General features: G+C 53.3%; 1 protein-coding gene across 4 annotated transcripts in view; it reads right to left on the reverse strand.

Moving 5' to 3' along the window:
- The window catches only part of KDM5C (lysine demethylase 5C), a 601345-nt gene that overhangs the window by 179371 nt on the left and 400421 nt on the right, over positions 1-21553 (reverse strand). For all 4 annotated transcript variants that reach the window (XM_085629900.1, XM_085629899.1, XM_085629902.1 and 1 more), the window contains one exon: positions 1121-1479. In XM_085629900.1, coding sequence (XP_085486026.1) covers positions 1121-1479 — 359 coding nt within the window. The remainder of the gene's footprint in view (positions 1-1120; positions 1480-21553) is intronic.

The raw sequence follows: 21553 nt of genomic DNA on the forward strand, positions 1-21553 counted from the left end.
CACAGAGTTCAGCCATCTGGTCATCTGCGGTAACCCAGGGAACAGATTTAGGGGTCTCCAGGAGAAATGTAATGCTAAGTACTCATTCACAGTTAGATGCCAGCTAAGCAGACCCCCCACCACCAAAGGTGCCCTATTTTGTGACAAATCTGGTGCCTTCATGCAACATGTGGAATGGAGGAAATCATACAACTACTACCCGAAAGGAACAGCGCATTGCTGGGAGAGGGATGTATTGTTCATAAGAACAAAGTTACTTACCTGGGGGTAATTCGAAGGTAAGGAATCTATACCCAACTTTCTTTCAGATGCCTTAAATGGCAAAGTACCCGGTTACTTAGCTGAGAATCGTATTCCTAGCAGCCAGTCAGGGTATCACGCTCTGGTATGAAAGGTCTCCTTACCATTCCTCGTGTTAAGAAATCTCGTGCAGGAGGCAAAGCCTTTTCTGCTATGGCCCCACGGCTATGGAATCGATGACGTCACACTTCGGAGATGTGATCATCTGCGCTTCAGGAAACTCCTGAAAACTGAACTTTTTGTGGTTTAACGGTCTACTGCCCGGTTATCGTACAGCCTTAGCACTGAGATACACCTTTGGGGGAGATTCATGCGCTTTATAAGCTTTTAAACTAAATTGAGGGGACAAGCAGGACACAAGGGAGAAACCTAGAAAACACATGCAGTCGAAAGATACAAGTCATACAGTCGAAAAGATCATGGAGAGCCTGTTTCCCACAAGAAAGAAAGATGAAGGCAGGTTATCCATAAGAAGCAAGCAAACAGGTGTGACACCTAAACCAACGTATGGTACGCAATGGACAGGCTGTGAGTGACTGGATGTTTACAATAGGTCTTTTGCAACTAGGCAGTTTGTGCAGTCTGGTAGGAGAGACCCAGAAAAGGGCAATGGAGAGCAGGTCGGTGACTCTGGAGGATGAAAGGGCAGACACGATAGATGCATAGAGGGAGGAGAGGGCAGTTCATGATTGTAAACAGTGGGTGTGGAATGGCAAAGAAGAAACTGTGCAAGGAAACTAGAAGGTAGAAGCATACAGAAGAGCTATGCATGAATGAAACGGGAGGAGGGCACATGTGAATAAACTCTGCTGCTTCTCACCTGGCCTCCAGACACATCTGAGCCTTCTCCTCCCAGCGCTCCGAGATGGTGAGCAGGTCCTGCAGCTCTCCCATAGCCTTCTCCACAGCTGCACTCTGCACCACGCCGCACCCTGCTTCCAGCAAGGAGCGCAGCACTGGCAGGGTCACCTGCTCTGCTGGCGAGGTCAGTGCCTTCTTCACCTCGTCCTGCCACTCTGCCTGCCGCACCTGCTGCTGCAGCAGGCCCATCTCTGGCGTGTCCACCCCCAGCCGGCCGCCTCTCTCCAGCAGGTCCTGCAGCTGAGGGGCGCGGAGGGGCGGCTCCTTCAAGGCCTGCTGCACTTGGCTCTGGAACACTTCCACCTTGTCCAACAAGTCCTGCAGAGAGGACATCAGCAGCAACCATTAAAGAAAAGCACAACAAAACCTGACCCCTCCCAAGGAGCACTCTCCCAAGGAGCACTAGTAACAGACTGGAGGATGGAAACTTTAAACATTACCACAATTCATCATCAGGATGCAACGAGGGGCAGAAAATTACACTCTTCAAACGAGAGGACACATGAAGCATCTCTTTAGAATGGGGGAAGCATACAATACGAAAACCAAGCTTTCTATACTAATACAGTGAGTAACATGAGGAATGTACCTCAAAGGCGATTCCGGTATGTTAGACCTGTCAGCCCTAGGGTGGTCTCCCCCTCTATTTTTGATCGTGCCTCATGTTTTCCACCCTCATTTTGATGTTGGACTTAGGTCTCCGGGCGCCTTTTCATTGCCAACCAGTGTTAAGGTGCAGGTGCTCCCTTCTCCCAAGATGGTTGCCACAGGCCCCTGCTACTGCAGAGTGGTCTTTCTAGTAGCACCCTAGCTGCCAGGAGCTGGCTGGAACCCCACAACAATGTTGCAACACCAGCCCGCCTTTTTTGTCCCATAGGTAGAATGGGGAAGCTCCTGGAATGTGCTGGAACCTTCTAGAAGGGAGGTGTGTTTTTACTTTTGCCGCCTTGGATAGAGGTCACCTGATCTAAGGCTACTTAACAGAGGGAGGGAACACTTTCTAGTCAGTTGGTCAGTTGGGGTAAAGCAGAGCTGGAGAATCCACGCAGGAGTTTTAAGCGGTAGGGCCTAGCCAGGGACTTATGCCTCTGAGAGTGACAGGATTCAGGTGCTGCCTCTTAAGTGAGTGAGGGACCCTGTAAAGCCCACTGATCTTGCCCAGCAGTAGGAGGACCCAGGGAACCTCTGCCCAGCCTGATTAGGAAGGAACTAGTCACCAACTCAATCCCTACCCCCAAGAACAGAACCCCAAGGGCGCCAGTGACACCAGCGCCACAAAGACTTTATGCTGAAACTTCATGCCAAAACTGAATGCTGAAACTTCATGCCAAAACTGAATGCTGAAACTTCATGCCAGAACTGAATGCTGAAACTTCATGCCTGAACTGAATGCTGAAACTGCGTGCCAAAACGGATTGCCGGACTGCTGGGGATCAACCAGGTACTAGCGCTGTGACCCCTGCCCTCCCCGACCTGTGATCCCCTGCGTCAGTCCCCCGTCGAGCGCTGAGCTCGCAGTCCTCCCGCTTAAGTTGCCAACCCCTCCCGGCACGGGGACCTGAAGCGTGCTCACCGCCGCGGCCCGGAGGCCTGAAGTGTGCCCCATAATAGAGTCTGGGCCCACGGAGAAGCCCGGGGCCCCGTCGCTGCTGCTGTCGGAGGCGTACGAGACTGTGACCTGTCCCCCGCCGCTGCGCGCATAGATTGCGGGGCCCGGAGCTGTGCCGGACGCCGCTGCAGAGAGGACCCCCCCCCGGACGCCGAGATCGAGGTAACCCCCGGGGGCTGGGAGGTAGCATGGCCGTGTGAAGGCCTGGGACTCACCCCCCTGCTCCCCGGGAGGCTTGGGAAGGACCTGGTGCGCCCCCTGTCGATCGGGAGCGGCACCGCACTCTGAGACTCTGATTCCCCTCCGTGGGATTGCCCCTTTCCTTGAGACTGCCAAGTGTCAGGAGTGCTCAATGCTTTATGTATCCGAGTAGCGCTTTATCCTCAAGTTCTGCTCAGAAGTGTTCAATGTTCTATGTATACGAGTAACGCTTTATCCTCACGCTCCGCTCCGAAGCACTAGGGAGGCCCGGGGTAGAGTTAGGCTTGCCAGGCCTGCCTTGAAGAGCGGGTCCAAGCCCAATTTCGAAGCGCTAGTTACCGCGCCCATTATCGCGCTAGATACCGCGCGTGGGGTCACGGCAGAGTGAGACGTTAGTGGTGGGAGGGGCGCAGCGCTGGTTAACCGCTGTGTTTACCGCTTCCCCCCAGATTCGCCAGGTATTGCCAATGGAGCCATGAAGCAGAGCTCTGGAATCTGCCGCTAAGGTAGACAGGTGTGGCCTACTGCATTATGATGAAGTAATGGTAAGGTATTCAGGTACTGCCTATGTGACCGTAACGAAATGCTGGTGATGCAAATGCTAATGTGTTCAAGTGAGGCCCATTGCCATCTCAGGAACTGTGCTTGCATATTTGATTAGATAAAGCTGATTAATTTGAATTGATCTTACTGTGTGGCGTCCCTTATTGTGTACGTTTCCTGCTTCAGGGGATGAGTGTGTTGTATGGTCGCTTTACACATAAGCCTTTGGGTGCCCAGCCGCTCGAGTCACGTTACCCCCTTAGGGCTTGGTGACCCCAGATCTTACACGGTACTTTAGTAAACTCACTCCTTCACAAGTGGTTAGGAAAGTCCGTACTATGGGAAATCGACACTGCAGATGGGGGGCAGAGCGCGGCTCAGTCTTTTCACTACAATCAACCCAGAGACTATAGATTTATCTTCCTTCTTGGCATAACTCTTAGCAGTCACTGCTTCAAGAATTGAGTGGGTGGGCGCCCAGCTGCCCCTGGAGCCTAGCAACTATGTCTGTCCAGTATATTTACAGGTCTGCAACATGTTAATATCATGAAGGGTCAACAAACGTTTCCATAACAGGGTTTTAAGGAAATGAAAGTTACACACGGATCCTGTCAGTGGCCCTGCATGTACTCCCACCCACCCAAGGGGGCTCACCCCAAGATATCTCCAACGCAAAGAACAAATGTGCGACAGAACCAAAGGATGGGGATTAGGGGGTTACGTAAAGAATAGATCTCACAAGCTTAAGACTCAGCACTGTATTAATATTACATTTATTAGATCAATAACGGACAAATGATCAACACTTTACATCATTCATTTGCAAGATGCATCCAAACTAGAGGCAAATGCTTCTCACCAGCGTGCATCTCTTCTTGGCATGTAGAGTTGTTTTTCCTCTTGGAAAGTCTTTGGAAGTCACGAGGTCGGTGACTCCTCCTTTGGATCGTATTGCGCATGGGCTTCGGCTCCATCCTCAGATTGTTTTTCGCCAGCAGGGAAAGATGGAGCGTAGTGATAACAGTGAAGATGCCCATGTGTGTGCTATCTAAATAAGATAAACTGGAACAGAGACAGGTAGCCGGGGAGGCGTGTGGGCGTGTGTAGGTTTGCAGCTCTACATGCCAAGAACAGATGCATACTGGTAAGTAGCATTTGCTGCTCGAGGCATATAAGCTGCAGATTACACACTGTGCATAGATTATATAGCAGTACCCATCCCTAGCGGCGACCACCAGTATCTGTTGCAGTTGTTTGAAACAATGTCTTGAGTACAGCCTGGCCCACACTAGCTTGTTGCTTAGTTTGCACATCTACACAATAGTGTTTAGTGAAAGTGTGCGGTGTTGACCATGTAGCTGCTCTGCAGATATCTAAGGGGATGTTCCCTAAAAATGCCATGGAAGCCCCTATTTTACGTGTAGAGTGGGCTTTAGGGGGAACGGATAGTGTTCGTTTTGCTTTGTGGTAGCAAATCTGAATGCATTTGACAATCCACCTAGCTATCCCCGACTTGGAGATGAGGTTGCCTTTGTGTGGTGGTGAGAAAGACACAAACAGTTGTTTGGTCTTACGAAAGGGTTGTGTTCTCTCGATGTAGTAGAGTAAGGCTTGTTTGACATCTATTGTGTGGAGAGCTCTTTCTGCAACGGTCTGTGGTTGCGAGAATACTAGATTGGTTTAGGTGAAAAGGAGAAATGACTTTAGGGAGGAATTTGGGGTTACTACAGAGAACAACCTTGTTATGGTGCATTTGGAGAAAAGGTTCTTGAATGGTGAGTGCTTGTATTTCACTGACCCTTCTGAGGGAAGTGATGGCTACAAGAAAGGCGGTTTTCCATGTTAGGAATTGAAGTTCACATTTGTGTAGAGGTTCAAAGGGAGGCCCCATTAGTCTGGTGAGAACGATGTTTAGGTTCCACACAGGGGAGGATGGCACTCTTAGGTATTATTCTTTTAAGGCCTTCCATGAAGGCTTTCATGGCAGGTACTCTAAAGAGTGATAGATGTTGCCTGTTTTGTAGATAAGCTGCTATGGCTGCAAGGTGCAGTCTAATAGACATGTAGGCTATGTTGCATTTCTGTAGGTGTAGTAAATAGCCTATGATGTGCTGAATGGACACATCTAGGGGATCGAAGCTATTGTGACAATAGATCACAAATAGTTTCCACTTGGCTGCGTAGCAAGCTCTAGTGGTAGGTCGTCTAGCTTCCCTAATGACGTTCATACAGTCTGGGGGAGATTTAGATAACCGAATTCTAAGATTTCAGGAGCCAGATCGCAAGGTTGAGCTGAACTGGGTCCGGGTGCCTGATCTCTCCATGGTTCTGGGTTAAGAGGTGTGGAGAGAGGTGTAACTTTTGGTGCGGTACTACAGAGAGTTCCAGCAGTGTGGTGTACCACGGTTGTCTGGTCCAAGTTGGAGCTACTAGAATTAGCATGAGGGAGTGTTGTAGTTTGTGCACCACTAAAGGAATGAGTGGGAGAGGCGAAAAAGCGTACGCAAATCTGCCGGACCAGTTCATCCATAGCGCATTGCCTTTGGACAATGGGTTTGAATATCTGGCGGCGAAGCTTGAGCATTTGGCGTTTGTGGGTGGCGAAGAGGTCTATCTGTGGATGCCCCCACATTTGAAAGTACGGGTGAAGAACTTGTGGATGTAGTTCCCACTCGTGGATCGAATAGTTTCTTACCTGTCGGTGTAGTTTTGCAGCTTGAAGATCTTTCTGGATTCACTATGCTGTGCATTATTCGGAGGTCTGGTGGTTGGGTCCGGAATCGTAGTCTTTCTTTTGTCTTTTTTTTTTTGTAGCCCAGGTGGGCGTCGACGTCCCACCATTTGGTGTACTTCTCGTGACGTCAGCATGCTTCCTGCGGAAGTCCCACCTTGGGGCGCCATCTTCGGGTTCTTTTTTCCCTCTTTTTTTTTATGAACCCTAGGCGTTCTTTAGTATTTTCCTTTTTCAATGTATCCACTTTCAGTATTCTTTTGCTCTTTTACTCTGTCCTTCCACTTTCCTCTCCTGCCTCATCTTTCTGGCGGAGGTGGGTGGGTTCGCTAGTGAATCCAGATAGATCTTCAAGCTGCAAAACTACACCGACAGGTAAGAAACTTAGTTTTGCAGCGTGAATCTTTCTGGATTCACTATGCTGTGCATAGACTTTGTAGCGGTTTGTCATCTTTGTGGCGGCTGGGTGGAAAAGGAGCGATGTCGTTGTATATATGTTGAAGCACCCTTTGCCCTACTTGTGCTTCCTTGTTCATCTGTACATCCACTCAGTAGTGCTTAGTGAACGTATGCACTGAAGCCCATGTTGCCGCCAGGCATATGTCTTGAATGGGTGTGTTCGCCAGAAAGGCAATTGTTGCTCCCTTCTTTCTTGTGGAGTGGGCCCGTGCCCCCTCCGTTAGCTCTTGCCCTGCCTGTTTGTGGGAGAATTGTATCGTTAATGCGAGCCATCGCGCGATGGTGCTTTTCGTTACTGGTCTACCCAGGAAGCTGGTTGCGAAGGACAAAAAACTGCTTGGTTTTCCTGTGCTCCTTGGTTCTCTCGATGTACTGCATCACCGCTCTTCTAGCGTCTAGTGTGTAGTGCCCTCTCGGCGCTTGTGGCTGGGTTCTGAAAGAAACTTGGTATTTGTATAGTTTGGTTCATATGGAATGCTGACACGACCTTAGGCATGAAGTGTGGGTCCGTCCTCATTGCGACTCTGTCCTTGTGTATTTGGATGTAGGGCTCTTGCAGCGTTAACGCTTGCAGCTCGCTCACTCTGCGCAGCGAGGTTATTGCCACCAGAAAGGCTGTCTTCATTGTCATGTGGATGGGCTCAAAGTGCACCTTCATAAGTTCCGTCAGGACTATGTTGAGGTTCAATGCCGGCGGCGGTATCTTCTTTGGTGGCGCTATCCTTTTTGCCCCTTCCAGGAATCTCTTTACTACTCGTGACGTAAAGAAACTTTCTCCCGTCTCACCTCGTGTGTAGGCCACAATCGCCGCTAGGTGGACTCTTAGCGAAGACGAACATAGTTTGGCTTTTAGTAGATGCGTGAGGTATCTAAGCACCGTTGATTCCCTTGTCAACTTATTTTGCAGTTTATTTTTTCTGCACCACAGTGTGAACCTCTTCCATTTTTCCCCATAGCATTTCCGTGTGGTCGGTCTCCTTGCCTCCCTGAGCACTCGCATAGTGCTTTGAGGTAGCTCAAGGTGTGCGAACTCTGTCTTCAGGAGCCTTGCCGCTAGGCAGAGGCTCTGGGTGTAGAACTTCTTCATTCTGCATGGAGAGCAAGTCTTTTCTTTAGGTGAACTTGTGTGGTGGCCCCTGTGCCATTTCCACTATTTGTGAGTACCATGTCTGTCTTGCCCACAGTGGTGCCACTAGGATCAGCGTCATGTTGCTGGTCCTGCACTTGTTGAGTATCCTGTGTATCAGTGGTATCGGTGAAAAAGCGTAGGCAAATGTTCTTGACCAACTTATCCATAGGGCATTCCCCTGGGATAGTTTTCCTGGTTGTCTGGATGCGAAGTTTTGGCATTTTGCATTCAGGTGTGTTGCAAACAGGTCTATTGTTGGTGTGCCCCACCTCTTGAATAGTTTTGGCGTTTCCTGCCCATTGAGTTCCCACTCGTGGGATGCTGAAGTCTGCCTGCTGAGCCAGTCGAACAAGTTACTTACCTTCGGTAACGATGTATCTGTAAGAAACATTAGTTAGATTCCTCACCTTGGAATATCCCCAGGCGTCAGACTGGATCCAGAAGATTTTTCGTCAGCAATACCCCTTGCGCGTCGCTAGGCGTCGTCTGCGGCTCCGCGTCCGTCGTCGGTGTCGTGCGCCGTAATGACGTCGGAGTACTTAGATGCCGCCCTCGCGCGCTGACGTCAGTTCTTGTACATAGCTTTCCGCGCCAGGAACGCAGAGCCATGCAAAGACCGACACTGGTGCCAAAAATAAAATCTAGGGGCCTGAAAAGGATAACCTTAACCCTAGATGTCAGTTCGCAGAACGGGGAGGATGGGTGGGTCGGTGAGGAATCTAACTAATATTTCTTACAGATACATCGTTACCGAAGGTAAGTAACTTGCTCATCTGAAAGAAACACGTTAGTTAGATTCCTCACCTTAGAATAGATACCCAAGCAACACCATCCCCGGTGGTGGGTCTGCGAACCAAGATCACACCAGAAAGTCCTGGAGGACAGAACGGTCAAAGAAGCCATCCCTCCGGACTTGGCTGTCAAGGCAATAATGCCTGGCAAACGTGTGTAGCGAAGCCCACGTTGCCGCCTGACAGATGTCCTGCAAAGGGACACCCCGTCCCAAAGCAGTAGTAGCCGCTGTGGCCCGAGTAGAATGGGCGCGCAGCCCAACTGGAGGGTCCTTTTTTGCCAAGGAATAACAAATTTTGATGCACAAAACGACCCACTGAGAGATGGTCCGTTTGTGCACAGCTTTCCCCTTCTTAGCACCCACGTATCCAAGGAAAAGTTGGTCGTCCACCCGGAACTGCTTTGTGCGGTCCAGATAAAAGGAGAGCGCACGTTTTGGGTCCAGACGGTGGAGCCTCTCTTCCTCTTTGGAAGGATGCGGAGGCGGAAAGAAGGTGGGCAAGGTGACAGACTGCCCAAGATGAAAGGGGGTCACCACTTTCGAAAGAAAGGAGGGACGAGGCCGAAGGACAACCTTGTCCAGATGAACAGAGAAAAGGAGGCTTTGAAGATAAAGCCTGGAGCTCACTCACCCGTCTAGCCGAGGTGATGGCTACCAGAAAAGCAGTCTTAAGCGTCAGCAGACGAAGAGGACAATTATGAAGAGGCTCAAAGGGAGCGCACATTAGAAATGTGAGAACAAGATTCAAGTCCCACTGAGGCATTACAAAAGGGACAGGAGGGAACGTGTGAGTAATGCCTTTTAGAAAGCGTGTAACTACAGGGGACTTGAAAAGAGAAGGCTGATCAGGAAGCCGCAAGAAGGCAGAGATGGCAGCAAGATAACCTTTCAAGGTGCCCAGAACAGAGCCCTGCCGGGCCAAAGAAAGAAGAAAGAGGAGAACCAAGAGGGGCGGAAAGGGGATCCACAGCCTTTGCTGTGCACCATGCCACAAATTTGTTCCACCGGCAGGCGTATACAGTCTTTGTGGAGGGACGCCTGGCTGCCAGAATGATATCACAGACTTCAGGAGGCAAGTCAAATGGCATCAACTGCCGCCGCTCAATCTCCACACATGGAGGTGGAGGCTGGACAGGTTCGGGTGGCGGACCGTCCCCTGCTGCTGCGACAGAAGATCCTCCCGAAGGGGCAAACGCATCGGAGGATCGGTCAACATACTGAGTAGCTCGGGATACCAGTACCTTCGTGCCTAATCCGGAGCCACCAAGATGACTTGGGCCCGGTCGTGCCTGATCTCCTTCAGCACTCTGGGCAGAAGTGGTATAGGCGGAAAGGCGTACAACAGACCGCAACTCCACTCGTGACGAAAAGCGTCGCCGAGCGAGTGCCGCCTTGGAAATTCCAACGCGCAGAACTGCTGACATTGCGCGTTCTCTTCGGTGGCAAATAGATCTAACCAAGGCTCTCCACACTGCTGAAAGAGACCTTGCGCCACCTCGGAGTTCAGACGCCATTCGTGATCCATCATGCACCGGCGGCTGAGTTCGTCTGCTCTGGCGTTCAGAGAGCCCGCCAGATGTTGAACCACTAGGGTGACACCCTCGTGTTCCAACCATGTCCAGAGGCGCAGAGCCTCCTGACAAAGGGTCCATGACCCCACCCCGTTTGTTGCAATACCACATGGCGGTGGTGTTGTCCGTGAACACCTGCACAACACTTCCCCTGACAGAGGGAAGGAAGGCTTTCAGTGCAAGTCGGATCGCTCTCAACTCCAACAGGTTGATGTGGAGACGAGACTCCGCCGGAGACCAGAGGCCTCTGATCTCCGCCTCTCCCATATGGCCACCCCAACCCAGGAGGGACGCATCCGTCACTACGACATGCTCCGGTTGGGGAAGGGAGAGGCTCTTGCCCGTGACCCAATCGCGGTCCGTGAGCCACCATTGCAACTGCTGTGCAGTGCCCTCCGAGATCAAGACATGGTCGGACAGGTTGCCGTGATGCTGGGCCCACTGAAACTTCAGGTCCCACTGCAGAGCCCGCATGCGCCGCCTGGCGTGATGCACCAGTAGGATGCAGGAGGCCATCAGCCCCAGAAGCCGCAACACTAGCCTGACCGAAACCCAGGATAGAGGCCGAAAGATGGGAATCAGGGCCTGAATATCCCGGACCCGCTGTTCCAGTGGATGGACCCAGAACTGCGCCGAATCGAGAACCGCTCCGATGAAGAGGAGCTTCTGAGAGGGACTCAGGTGCGACTGCGGCACGTTGATTGAAAACCCCAGCAAAATGCAGGAGATCCGCCGTAGTCTGGAGGTGGGAGACGACTGCCTGGGGCGAGCCCGCCTTCAACAAGCAGTCGTCGAGATAGGGGAAGACTGGAACCCCTGATCTGCGCAGATGAGCTGGGACCACCGCCATCACTTTCGTGAACACCCGAGGGGCACTGGTGAGGCCGAAGGGGAGCACGGTAAACTGAAAGTGCTCTTGGCCCACCGTGAACCGCAGGTAACGCCGGTGGGCCGGCAGGACAGGAATGTGGAAATATGCGTCCTGCAAGTCCAACGCTACCATCCAGTCTCCAGGGTCTAGGGCAGCTAGAACCTGAGCCAAAGTTAACATCTTGAACCTTTCCTTCCGGAGGAAGGCATTGACGTTCGAGGTCCAAGATAGGGCGTAGGCCCCGTTTGCCCTTCTTGGGAACCAGAAAGTAGTGGGAATAACAACCACGACCTACTTCTGGGTTCGGAACGCGTTCGACAGCCCCCTTGGCCAAGAGGACCGAAACCTCCTCGTGGAGAAGATGCAAATGATCCCCCGAGATACAGTGGTGCTGCGGTGGCATGGCTGGAGGGGTCGTCTCGAAGGGGAGGGAGTAGCCCATTCGGACTATTTGCAGCACCCACCTGTCCGATGTGATGGACCGCCAGTGGAGCAGGTGATGGCGAACTCTGCCGCCCACTGGCGTGGAATGGGCCTGAAAGCTCGGACTAGGAAGGCTTTGAGGCGGATGCTGCCGGGGTGGATGTGGGCTGACCGTGTCATCCTCCAGAACCGCCTCGGCGGAAACCACGTCCGCGACCGCGCGCAAGTTGGTTCTGCGGCTGCTGGCTAGGCGTACGTGAGGAGACACCCCTTCCTTGGCCACGAAAGGGGCGAAAGGTGGAAGTTTGCGACCGCGGGGCCGAGAGGCCCAAGGGCTTGGCCGTAGCCCGGGAGTCCTTAAAGCGATTCAGCGCACTGTCCGCTTTCTCGCCGAATAGGGCATGTCCATGAGGGTGCTCTGGACGTCGCCCGAAAAGGACGTGGACCGCAGCCAGGCGTGACGTCTAAGCGCCACAGAGGTAGAAATCGCCCTACCCAGCGAGTCCGTAGTGTCAAGCCCACATCTGATAGCATGTCGTGCTGCATCCCTCCCATCGGCCAGAGCCTGTGTAAGTCGTGTCTGGACCTCCTCCGGACACAGGGGCAGCACGTCCTCCACCGTATCCCACAGAGTGGGAATAACGGTCCTAGAGACAGGCGGTGTTCAAAGACCGCAGGCCCAAACTAAGGGAGGAGAACAGCTTTTTGCCGAACTGTTCCAGTCTCTTGGAATCCCGGTCCGGCGGAGCGGTCGGGAAGGAGAATTGGGAGGTAGAGGCCTGGATAACCAGGCTCTCGGGGGTAGGGTGTTGGGACAGAAAACTGGGGTCGCCCGGAGCAGGACGGTGGTGCCTGGCGACGTTCCTGTCCACAGGAGGGACTGTGGAGGGCTTGGACCAGGTGCCCTGCAGAACGTCAGTGAGGGCCTCCTTGAATGGCAGCAGAGGCTCAGTGGAGCTTGCTGCAGACTGAGGCACCTCAGTGAGGACGTTAGTCCTCACAGCCACGGCAGGTAGCTCGAGCCCAAGGGCTGCGGCCGCCTTGCGCAGCACCACAGAGAAAGCAGCACCCTCCTCCGAAGCCACAGTCGGAGGAGAGATGAATCCAGTGTCTGGAGAGGTATCCAGACCACTGGCCTCCCCCAGTTCATCTGCCCAGTCCTGTGACAGGTGAGCCTGAACGGCCATAGGATCCTCGGATCCCTCCCATTCGCCCCCATCATCCGATTCCTGGTATGCAGGAGGAAGGATCGGAGCCGGGCGATAGACAAAATGTGTCTCCAGCGGCGCCGAACGCGGCGTCCATCGACGCCGTAACGGCGCCGGGCCCGGACCGGGGCTGAAACGGGGCTCGACGCCGAGCGGAGCCGGCGTCGGGGGTGGAACCGGTGTAGACGCCGGCGGAGGAGGCGTGACGAGGTCGACCGGCGTCGGCGGGGACTCGGGAACGGGTCCCTCGGGCGCTTGCGGCGTAGAGGCCGGAGCCGTCGACGGCGCCGGAGGCAGGCAAGGTTGCCCAGTCGGGTCCGCGGGGCCCGAAGGCGCGCCAGCGGGCGTCGACGGCAGAGCCAGGTTCCTCATGGCCGAGAGGAAGGCACTGACTTCCGCCGGCGTCGCGTCAGTCCCAGGGACCGGCGGGTATGGGGACTTGCGTGGTGCCTGCGGCTCCGCAGGAGCCGCGGGGGTGGAACCACCCTGACCCTCGGCCGAGTCGCGCGACCGGCGAGGGGAGTCCGAAGAGCGGTGTCGCCTCTTGGACTTCTTGGAGTGCTTCGACTTACCCGAAGACTTGGAACCAGACGCTCGATGATGACGTCGGCTGCGGCTCCGCGACCGATCCTTGGACCTCCTCCTGGACCGGGATCGAGAGGGGCGCGGAGCCGAGTGGCGAAGCTCGAGAAGCTTACGGGACCGCTCCCATCTAGCCTTCGAGGTCAGGGCCTTGCAGTCCGAACACGACGCCGCGTCGTGGTCGAGGCCCAAGCAGTAAAGGCACCGGCGGTGATTGTCCGTAACCGACATCAAGCGGTTGCAGTCAGCACAGGCTTTAAAACCGGGCATCCTACCGGCACCGGAGTCGAGACAAGATCAAAAAGGATCGGAAAAAAGTTAGTCAAAAAGTGACTAAAGGGGTAGCTCTCCCGGATCTGCGCTTACTGGCGCAGAAAAAGGAAGAACTGACGTCAGCGCGCGAGGGCGGCGTCTAAGTACTCCGACAACGTCATTCCGGCGCACGATGCCGACGACGGACGCGGAGCCGCAGACGACGCCTAGCGACGCGCAAGGGGTATTGCTGACGAAAAATCTTCCGGATCCAGTCTGATGCCTGGGGATATTCTAAGGTGAGGAATCTAACTAACGTGTTTCTTTCAGATTGCTTCTACATTGTCCTTCCCTGGTAGGTGTATGGCCAGCATGTCTATTTTGAGCTTGATGGCCCATCTCCAAATTTCCTGTGCCAGGTTGGACAGGGGGAACGATTGTGTCCCTCCCTGCTTGTTTATGTAAAACATAGTTGTAGTATTGTCCGTTTGTATCAAAACCCTTTGGTTGTACAGTTTTTTCTGGAAGGCCTTCAGTGCTAGCAGTACGGTCTTTAATTCCAGATAGTTGATGTGTCTGACCGCATCTGCTGGAGTCCACAGACCCCTCACTCTGAGCTTGTTCATATGTGCTCCCCATCCTATTTGGGATGCGTCTGTGGTAATGGTCACTGTAGGGCTTGGTGGTGTTAAGGGCTTCCCTATTGTTATGTTCTCCCTGTTCCACCATGCTATCTCTTCTTGCACTGCGTGCGTTACAACCACTAGATCCTCCCAACTTCCGTTTGCTTGTGACCATTGCTGTTGCAGCCATTCCTGGAATGGTCTCATGTGTAGGCGTACATTGGGAACTAGGTGAATGCACGACGCCATCATCCCCATGATCTTACTCGCTGTTCTCACTGTCAGAGCTCGCCCCTTCTGGTAGAAGCGCGTCTCCTTCAGCAGGGCTAGTGTCCTTTTCTCGCTGGGCATCACCGTTCTCTTTACGTTGTTGATCTGCGCCCCCAGGAAGATCTTCACTTGTTCTGATTCCATTGATTTCCCCCAGTGTATTGAGAACCCCAGCTTTGTTAGTGTTCTTGTGACACGCTGTGCGTGTTTCTCGCATTTTTCGCGTGAACTTTCCTTTATTAGCCAGTCGAGGTAAGGATACACGTGAATCCCTTCCCTCTGCAGGTACGCTGCTACTGCTGCAAGGCATTTGGTGAAAACCCTTGGTGCGGACTTTAGACCGAATGCCAAGGTTGTGAATTGGTAGTGATCCTTGATGGTGAACCGTAACAGATTCTTGTGCTGCCTGTTCATTGGGATGTGTAGGTAGGCATCTTTGAGATCCACGGTGGACATGAAGTCTCCGTCTCTCATTTGTGGGAGTAATTCTTGTAGGGATGTCATTTTGAATTTTTGCGTCCTTACGTACTTGTTTAGGAATCCTAGATCCAGGATGGGTCTTAGTGTTTCGTCCACCTTTGGTACCAGGAAGTAGTTTGAGTACACTCCCCTGTTCCTTTCTTTGAATGGCACTGGTTCTATGGCCTCCTTTTGGAGAAGCTGTAGTGCTTCCTCTACGAGTTGTGCTAGCTCTTGTCCTGAGTGTTCCCTTCTCTTTGTTTTTTTGTTGGGAGGTCTCCTTTCCAACTCTATGCAGTATCCGTACTGTATGATGTTGAGTATCCATTTGTCTGTTATTTCTCTCCATTCTTGGGAGGAAAAATCTGAGACTGCCGCCCACCGGTGTTGCATGCTCGTAGGCGTTTTGTTCGTGTAACCCTCTTTTGTTGGTTCCTTTGTGCTCTACCCTTGGAGGGATGTTGTGGGTGAGCACTCACTATGAGGCGGGTTGGTCTCCCCCTCTTCTTTTGCCTCGTCCGTTTCCCCTACTGCGAAAGGACTGGCCAAGAGGCTGGTACTGCCAGTTCTGTTTCTACTGCCCCTGTTGTCCGTGACCCTCGCCTTGCTGGCCTTGCTGGAATGTTTGATGTGACGTTCCTGGCTGGTTTCCTCCCCTTCCGTAAGGTCTCTGTGTCGGGGTACCTCTTCTCATCCCTCTGAATTGCAGGGCCCCCATGGACCTCGCCGTCTAATTCTCTTTTTTGAGTTTGGGTGAGTTTCTCATCGACTGGTGTCCCGAACAGCGTTTCTCCGTTGAAAGGGGTGTTCAGGATGTTGTTCTGTACCTCTTGCTTGAATCCTGAAATTCTGAGCCAGGCCTGTCTCCTTTCAGTTATTCCTATTGCCATCAGCCGGCTTGATGTCTCTGCCCCGTCCAACGCGGTTTTAAGGCATGAATTTGCTATAGTCTTCCCCTCTTCCACTAGATGCGAAGCTCTTTGCTAGTATTGCTCGGGGAGATGCTTTATGAGGTCCCCCATTTCGTCCCAATGTTGGTACTGGTGCCTGTTCAGTAGTGCATTTGAGTTCGCCATGCGCCAGTGCATTGCCGCGTTTCGCTCTATTTTTCTGCCAGTGAGGTCCATCCTTCTGCTCTCCTTGTCAGGAGGTGGTCCAGAGGTTGCCGGAACATTGGCCCTTTTTCTGGCTGTAGATGCGATAATGGAGTCTGCTGTGACAGATCCCTTGATGTATGGAGGGTCCTGAGAGGAATGTTTATATTTTTTCTCTGTTCTGGGTGTGATGGATCTGCATGTTGCAGGGTCCTTGAACGCCTCCTTCCCCTGGTTCATGACACTCTGAAGCATGGGGAGGAACTGGCTCCTAGTTTGGATGGGGAGCAGTGTCTCGAGTAAAAAGTCAGCTTTCGGGTTTTCCTCCTCTAGTTCCACGCCAAAAGCTGCAGCCGCGCTCTTTACGACCATGTTGTAAGCCCCAATATCATCTGGCGGCGAAGGCCTCGAAGGATAAGTCTCCACGGGCTTTTCTGGATTTTCGGCGTCGAGGTCCTGCCATTCCAGGTCTTGCGTCGTCGACTGCGCCGAGCCGTAGTTCGATTGCTGTTCCTCCTCTTCTTCTCCCTCATAGTAGATATCATCTTCCTCTTCTTCAGGAGTTTTCAACTGCTCTTCGGCGTCAAACTCGTCCTGCTCTTCGACCTAGACGATAACCGTCGGTGGTTTTGTTGGGATTGTGAATTTCTTCATCTTCTCGTCGAACTCCTTCCTTTGAAGGATGCTCTCCATCTCCGCCTCGAGCGTTCTCTTTTTCTTCTTCATTTTGGAGGCATGTTCGGCGTCGAGCGCTGGCCTTTTCGACGGAGCTTGCGTTGACGCGACCTTGTCCTTCGTCGTCGAACGCCCAACCCTCGTGGGCCTGTTTCGACGAACTTTGTTTTTTGGCGGCCTTCGGCACCTGGGAGTCCTTCTCGAAGGATCCGCTGGGCCTTTCGTCCTTGGATCCACTCTAGGTCGTCGAAATTTTCAGCGCCGGTGTTCCTTACGAGGACTTAGACTCTGGTTTTCGAGAGTCAGAGGGGCCCTTTCTGGGTTTTTGTGCTCGACGTCTCTCCTACCTTGTCAGACGTCTTCTTATCGGTCTCTGCGACCGTGAAGTCATCAGGTCCCTCGGCGACGTTGTCTTGGACGTCGAAGATCGAGGTTTTCCTCCTCCTTCGCCGTCCCGGCTCGATGTTCTTCCCGTCTGTAGTCTCCTTTAATTTTCCTTCGATGAAACTCGTGCTCTTCTTTCTTCGTTAAAAAACTCTGGAGCTTCTCGGTGACGATCCAGACCCAACGGTCGAAAAAAGAATCTGAAGATGGCGCCCCAAGGTGGGACTTCCGCAGGAAGCATGCAGACGTCACGAGAAGTACACCAAATGGTGGGACGTCGACGCCCACCTGGGCTACAAAAAAAAAAAAAAAAGACAAAAGAAAGACTAAGATTCCGGACCCAACCACCAGACCGCGGAATAATGCACAGCATAGTGAATCCAGAAAGATTCACGCTGCAGAACTGTTGTGTTTGTCTGCTCAGTAGATCGGACATAGTGTTTTGGACTCCTGGGACATGTTGGGCCAGGAGGAAGATTTTCTGGGGTATGACCCATCTCCATATGCACTGTGCTAGCTGAGAGAGCTGTGGAGAGTGCGTGCCGCCTTGTTTTTGTATATAGTACATGGCTGTCATGTCTGTGCGGACTAGGACTGCCTTGCCTGAAATGTGTGTTTGAAAGGATTTTAGGGCTAAGAAGATGGCTAGTAACTCCAGGTGGTTGATGTGGAGTAACTTCTGTTGAGGGGTCCATCTGCCCTGCATGGTGTAATGTAATAGGTGACCTCCCAAGCCGGAGAGCGATGCGTCTGTTGTCAGTACTATACGAGGAACCGGGTCCAGGAACAGTCAACCTTTGGAAAGGTTTGTGGTGGTCCACCACTGCAGTGAGCGATGGGTACGACCGTCTACCAACACCAGATCTGTTAATGGACCTTGGGCCTGGTTCCATTGGCGCGCTAAGCACTCTTGGAGAGGACGCATTTGGAGTCTTGCGTGAGGAACTATGAATATGCAAGAGGCCATCATCCCTATTAGTTGCATAAACACCCGAGCTGGAAGAGAGTGTTGTGCTATAAATTTTGCGCGTAGAGCCTGAATGCTTGTAATCCTGGCAGGACTGGGGAAGGCTAGCGTTTTTGAGGTGTCTATGGTGGCACCGAGGTATTGTTTCATGTAGGATGGTTGTAGATGGGACTTTGCGTGGTTTACTGTGAAGCCCAGTTGGTGAAGTAGCTGGATCGTGGCATGCGTGTGTTGTACACACTGGTTGTATCAACTGGCTTTTATTAGCCAGTCGTCTAGGTATGGGAAGATATGGATGTGTTGTCTCCTCAGGTGTGCTGCCACTACTGCTAGGCACTTAGTGAATACTTGTGGTGCTGTTGTGACTCCAAATGGAAGTACTTTGAATTGGTAGTCCACTACAAATCTTATGAACTTCCTGTGAGCGTTGTGCACAGGAATGTGGAAATAAGCGTCTTTTAGGTCTAAATTGGTCAGGAAGTCGTTTTTGGAGAGCAGTGGAAGTACCTGCGGAAGAGTTACCATGTGAAAATGGTCTGAGTATGTATCGGTTTAGGGGCCTGAGGTCTAGGATGGGCCGTAGAGTCTCGTCCCTTTTCGGTATGAGAAAATATAGGGAGTAAACCCCTAGATTTCTTTGGTTGGTAGGAACATGTTCTATCGCCCCTTTTTGTAGGAGGGAGATTACCTCCTGCTTTAGTAATGTTGGATGTTCCTGTGACATTGGGCGTTGTCTGGGTGGAATGTTTGGGGGGGTAGATATTAGTTCTAGGCAGTAGCCTGACCGAATTATTTGTGTTACCCATTTGTCTGAGGTGATGGTAGCCCAGAAATGAAGGAAATTTTGGAGTCTTCCCCCGACCGGAGTGGGATGGTCTGGGGAGAGTGGAGGGAAGTCATTGGGTAGATGCGAAGGAAGAGCGGGCGGTGTTTGTCTTGCCTCTTCTTTTATTATCGTTGTCCCTGTAGCCGCCTCTTTGGTAATCCCTTGTGAAGGTGAATTGGGTAGGGGTTTTGTATGAAGTGGAAGCGGTATCAGAGGAGTAGCCTCTGGATGTGCTCCGAAAGGAAGAGCTGTGAAAGGAGGCGCTAGGTGGCGCACGGCGGAATGGCTGCCTCTGGGTGAAGCTCCCGCTGCTCAGCACTGAAATCCTGCTATAATCCTTCCTGAACGTCGCAAAACCTGTCGGATAGGGTCTCGGTAGGCGCCTTGCTAACTCTGCCACAGATTGTGACCCTCGTGGAGCTGGGAGGCCAGGCGTCTGCTGGATATACGGTCGCTGTCGCGGCCGCCAACTGGCGTGCGATCCTTGCTGGTGCCGGAGCCGGGCGGTGACTGTTACGAGAGGCCGGTGCTGCACACGTGGGCGGAGAGGCCCGGCTGCGTCCTCTGGGTCCCGGACAATCGGACCTACATTGGAGGTGCGGGGAGGCTGCGGAACCCTTCCTAACGCCCATACCTGAAGAACCCACTGGCGTTGGGACATTGGGCGGTGAGGACGTGTGCTTCCTGCCCGGTGTGAAGCGGCCCTCCACGATCCTTCCTGCTGTGCCCTGCTGCCTCCTGATTGATCTTGCGGCCTGCCTGTCCAGCCGGAGGGCAGGTGCTGGTGCTTAGGAGAGGAGGCTGAAGCATCGCTGCCCCCGGTCCAGAGGACGTGAGTGTTGCAACCGAGGGGTCCGTGTTGGCGCCCGCGAGAGCGCCCTGCCTGAACTGCGGTGATTGCTGTTTGCCTGGGGGCGCTGGTCGGAGTGTCGCGCTCCTCCCCTGCTGGGCCTGGACGGCGTTGCGGCGGAGGTAAGAGGCCTGCCGTGAGCTCTGGGGTGCCCCGACTTCTGTCGCCCTGACCCTGCCCCCCCCCTTGTTGACTGCCGTCGGCTGTGGGTGCAGAGGTCACTATCGCTCCCAAAATCCTGACGGCGGATGGCCTGCTGAGGGAGTGCGCGGTCTGCCCGCACGTTTGGGGCTGATTCCGGGCGCAGAGCCGGAGATGAAGGTCGCCCTAGGGATACCGCGAGGAGGACCCGGTTGCCCTGTGGTGTTGCTCATTGAGGAGCGGGCGGACTGCCTTGTATTGCTGCGCCCCGGACACATTGGATCGCGAGTTTTCTGACTTCGCGCCTGCAGTGGTCTGGCTATCGGGACTGGCATGGGGAAGCCGGACAGCCGTCAGCCTAGTCTCACCTTCGAGGCGAAAAAACCCACTAAATCCCAGCCCGGAGAAGACGCGGGAGGGTCGGCCCAGTCGGCCGCTCCGCCGGTGGACGATGTCAAGTCCATCCTACTGGATATGAGGCAGAGTCTGGCGACTATCGTCGACAAGATGGACTCTATGCAATCCCGCATGGACTCCATAGTCCACAAGGTGGATAGCCATGGTGAACGCCTCACAGAGACGGAGCGACGTATTTCGGATTCAGAAGACCGAACCACACAATTATCGGCTACGGTGACACGTATGGATAAAGTCCTCCGAGTGATAGCAGCCAAGAACGAGGAGTTGGAGGCGCATAGTCGCAGAAATAACATGCGCATCATTGGCGTACCGGAGTCCACCCACACGGGTAAGATGGAGGACTATGTGGAGGGCTTGCTGCGAGCAGTGGTGGGCACGGATTCCCTCTCTACTCATTTTATTGTCGAAAGGGCGCATAGATCGCTAGCTTCGAGGCCACCGCCGGGGGCTCCTCCTCGCCCCATCATTGCTCGCCTGCTGAACTTTCGGGACCGCGACGCGGCCCTCCGGACGGCGAGGGAACAGAAGACCCTATCCTATGATGGCAACTCCTTCACTATATTCCCGGACTTCACCCCCGTGGTTCAGGAAGAACGAAAGAAGTTCATTGTAGTCAAGCAAAAACTGAGGGCGGCACAAATTGACTATGCGCTATTATACCCAGCCCGCTTGCGCATCACGCATCAGGGGAAACAGACCTTCTGCACGAGTCCTCAACAAGCAGAGGAATTCTTGAAGCGTGTCAAGAAGCGCGACCTTGACCGCCCCTCCACACCGACCTCGGACTGATGGAACCAGGCCAATGTTGTGCAACGCTGGGACTGGAGGCTCAGTGACTGGTTGGTTAATGCGAGTGAAAGCTGATACGACACTGGCTATGATGGCCTGTGAGCCTACCTGAACTGTATCGGGGGGCAGCCATCGGCGTCTCGCTCCTACTCCCCGGCGCATCAGTCTTTCAGGACGTTATGCTTTGCTGAGCACCCTCTGTCCATGGTGTGAGCTCGGTCTCCTACTGGGTATGCTCTTATGGCTCAGGGGGCATAGTGTTTCCACCTAGATTGCGCCCTCAAGGGTATCACCCCATCGACTGTTCATTGTTATATGTTGAACCCTTATGGTACTTGCTGTGGGGGAGTTTGGGGGGGGGGGGGGGGGGGGCAGGGGGTTGATCCAGATGGCATGATTGGGATGCTGCTGTGGGTGGGGGGAGGAGGGGGGTGTTGGGGATTTAAGGTATTTGATGGTTCCGATTGGCAGGAAGTGACATTTGCATTGTTCTCTTTGCATCATGTGGGGGGCGACGGGTGC

Source organism: Triturus cristatus, chromosome 10 (assembly GCF_964204655.1).
Source record: "Triturus cristatus chromosome 10, aTriCri1.1, whole genome shotgun sequence".
Taxonomy (NCBI): domain Eukaryota; kingdom Metazoa; phylum Chordata; class Amphibia; order Caudata; family Salamandridae; genus Triturus; species Triturus cristatus.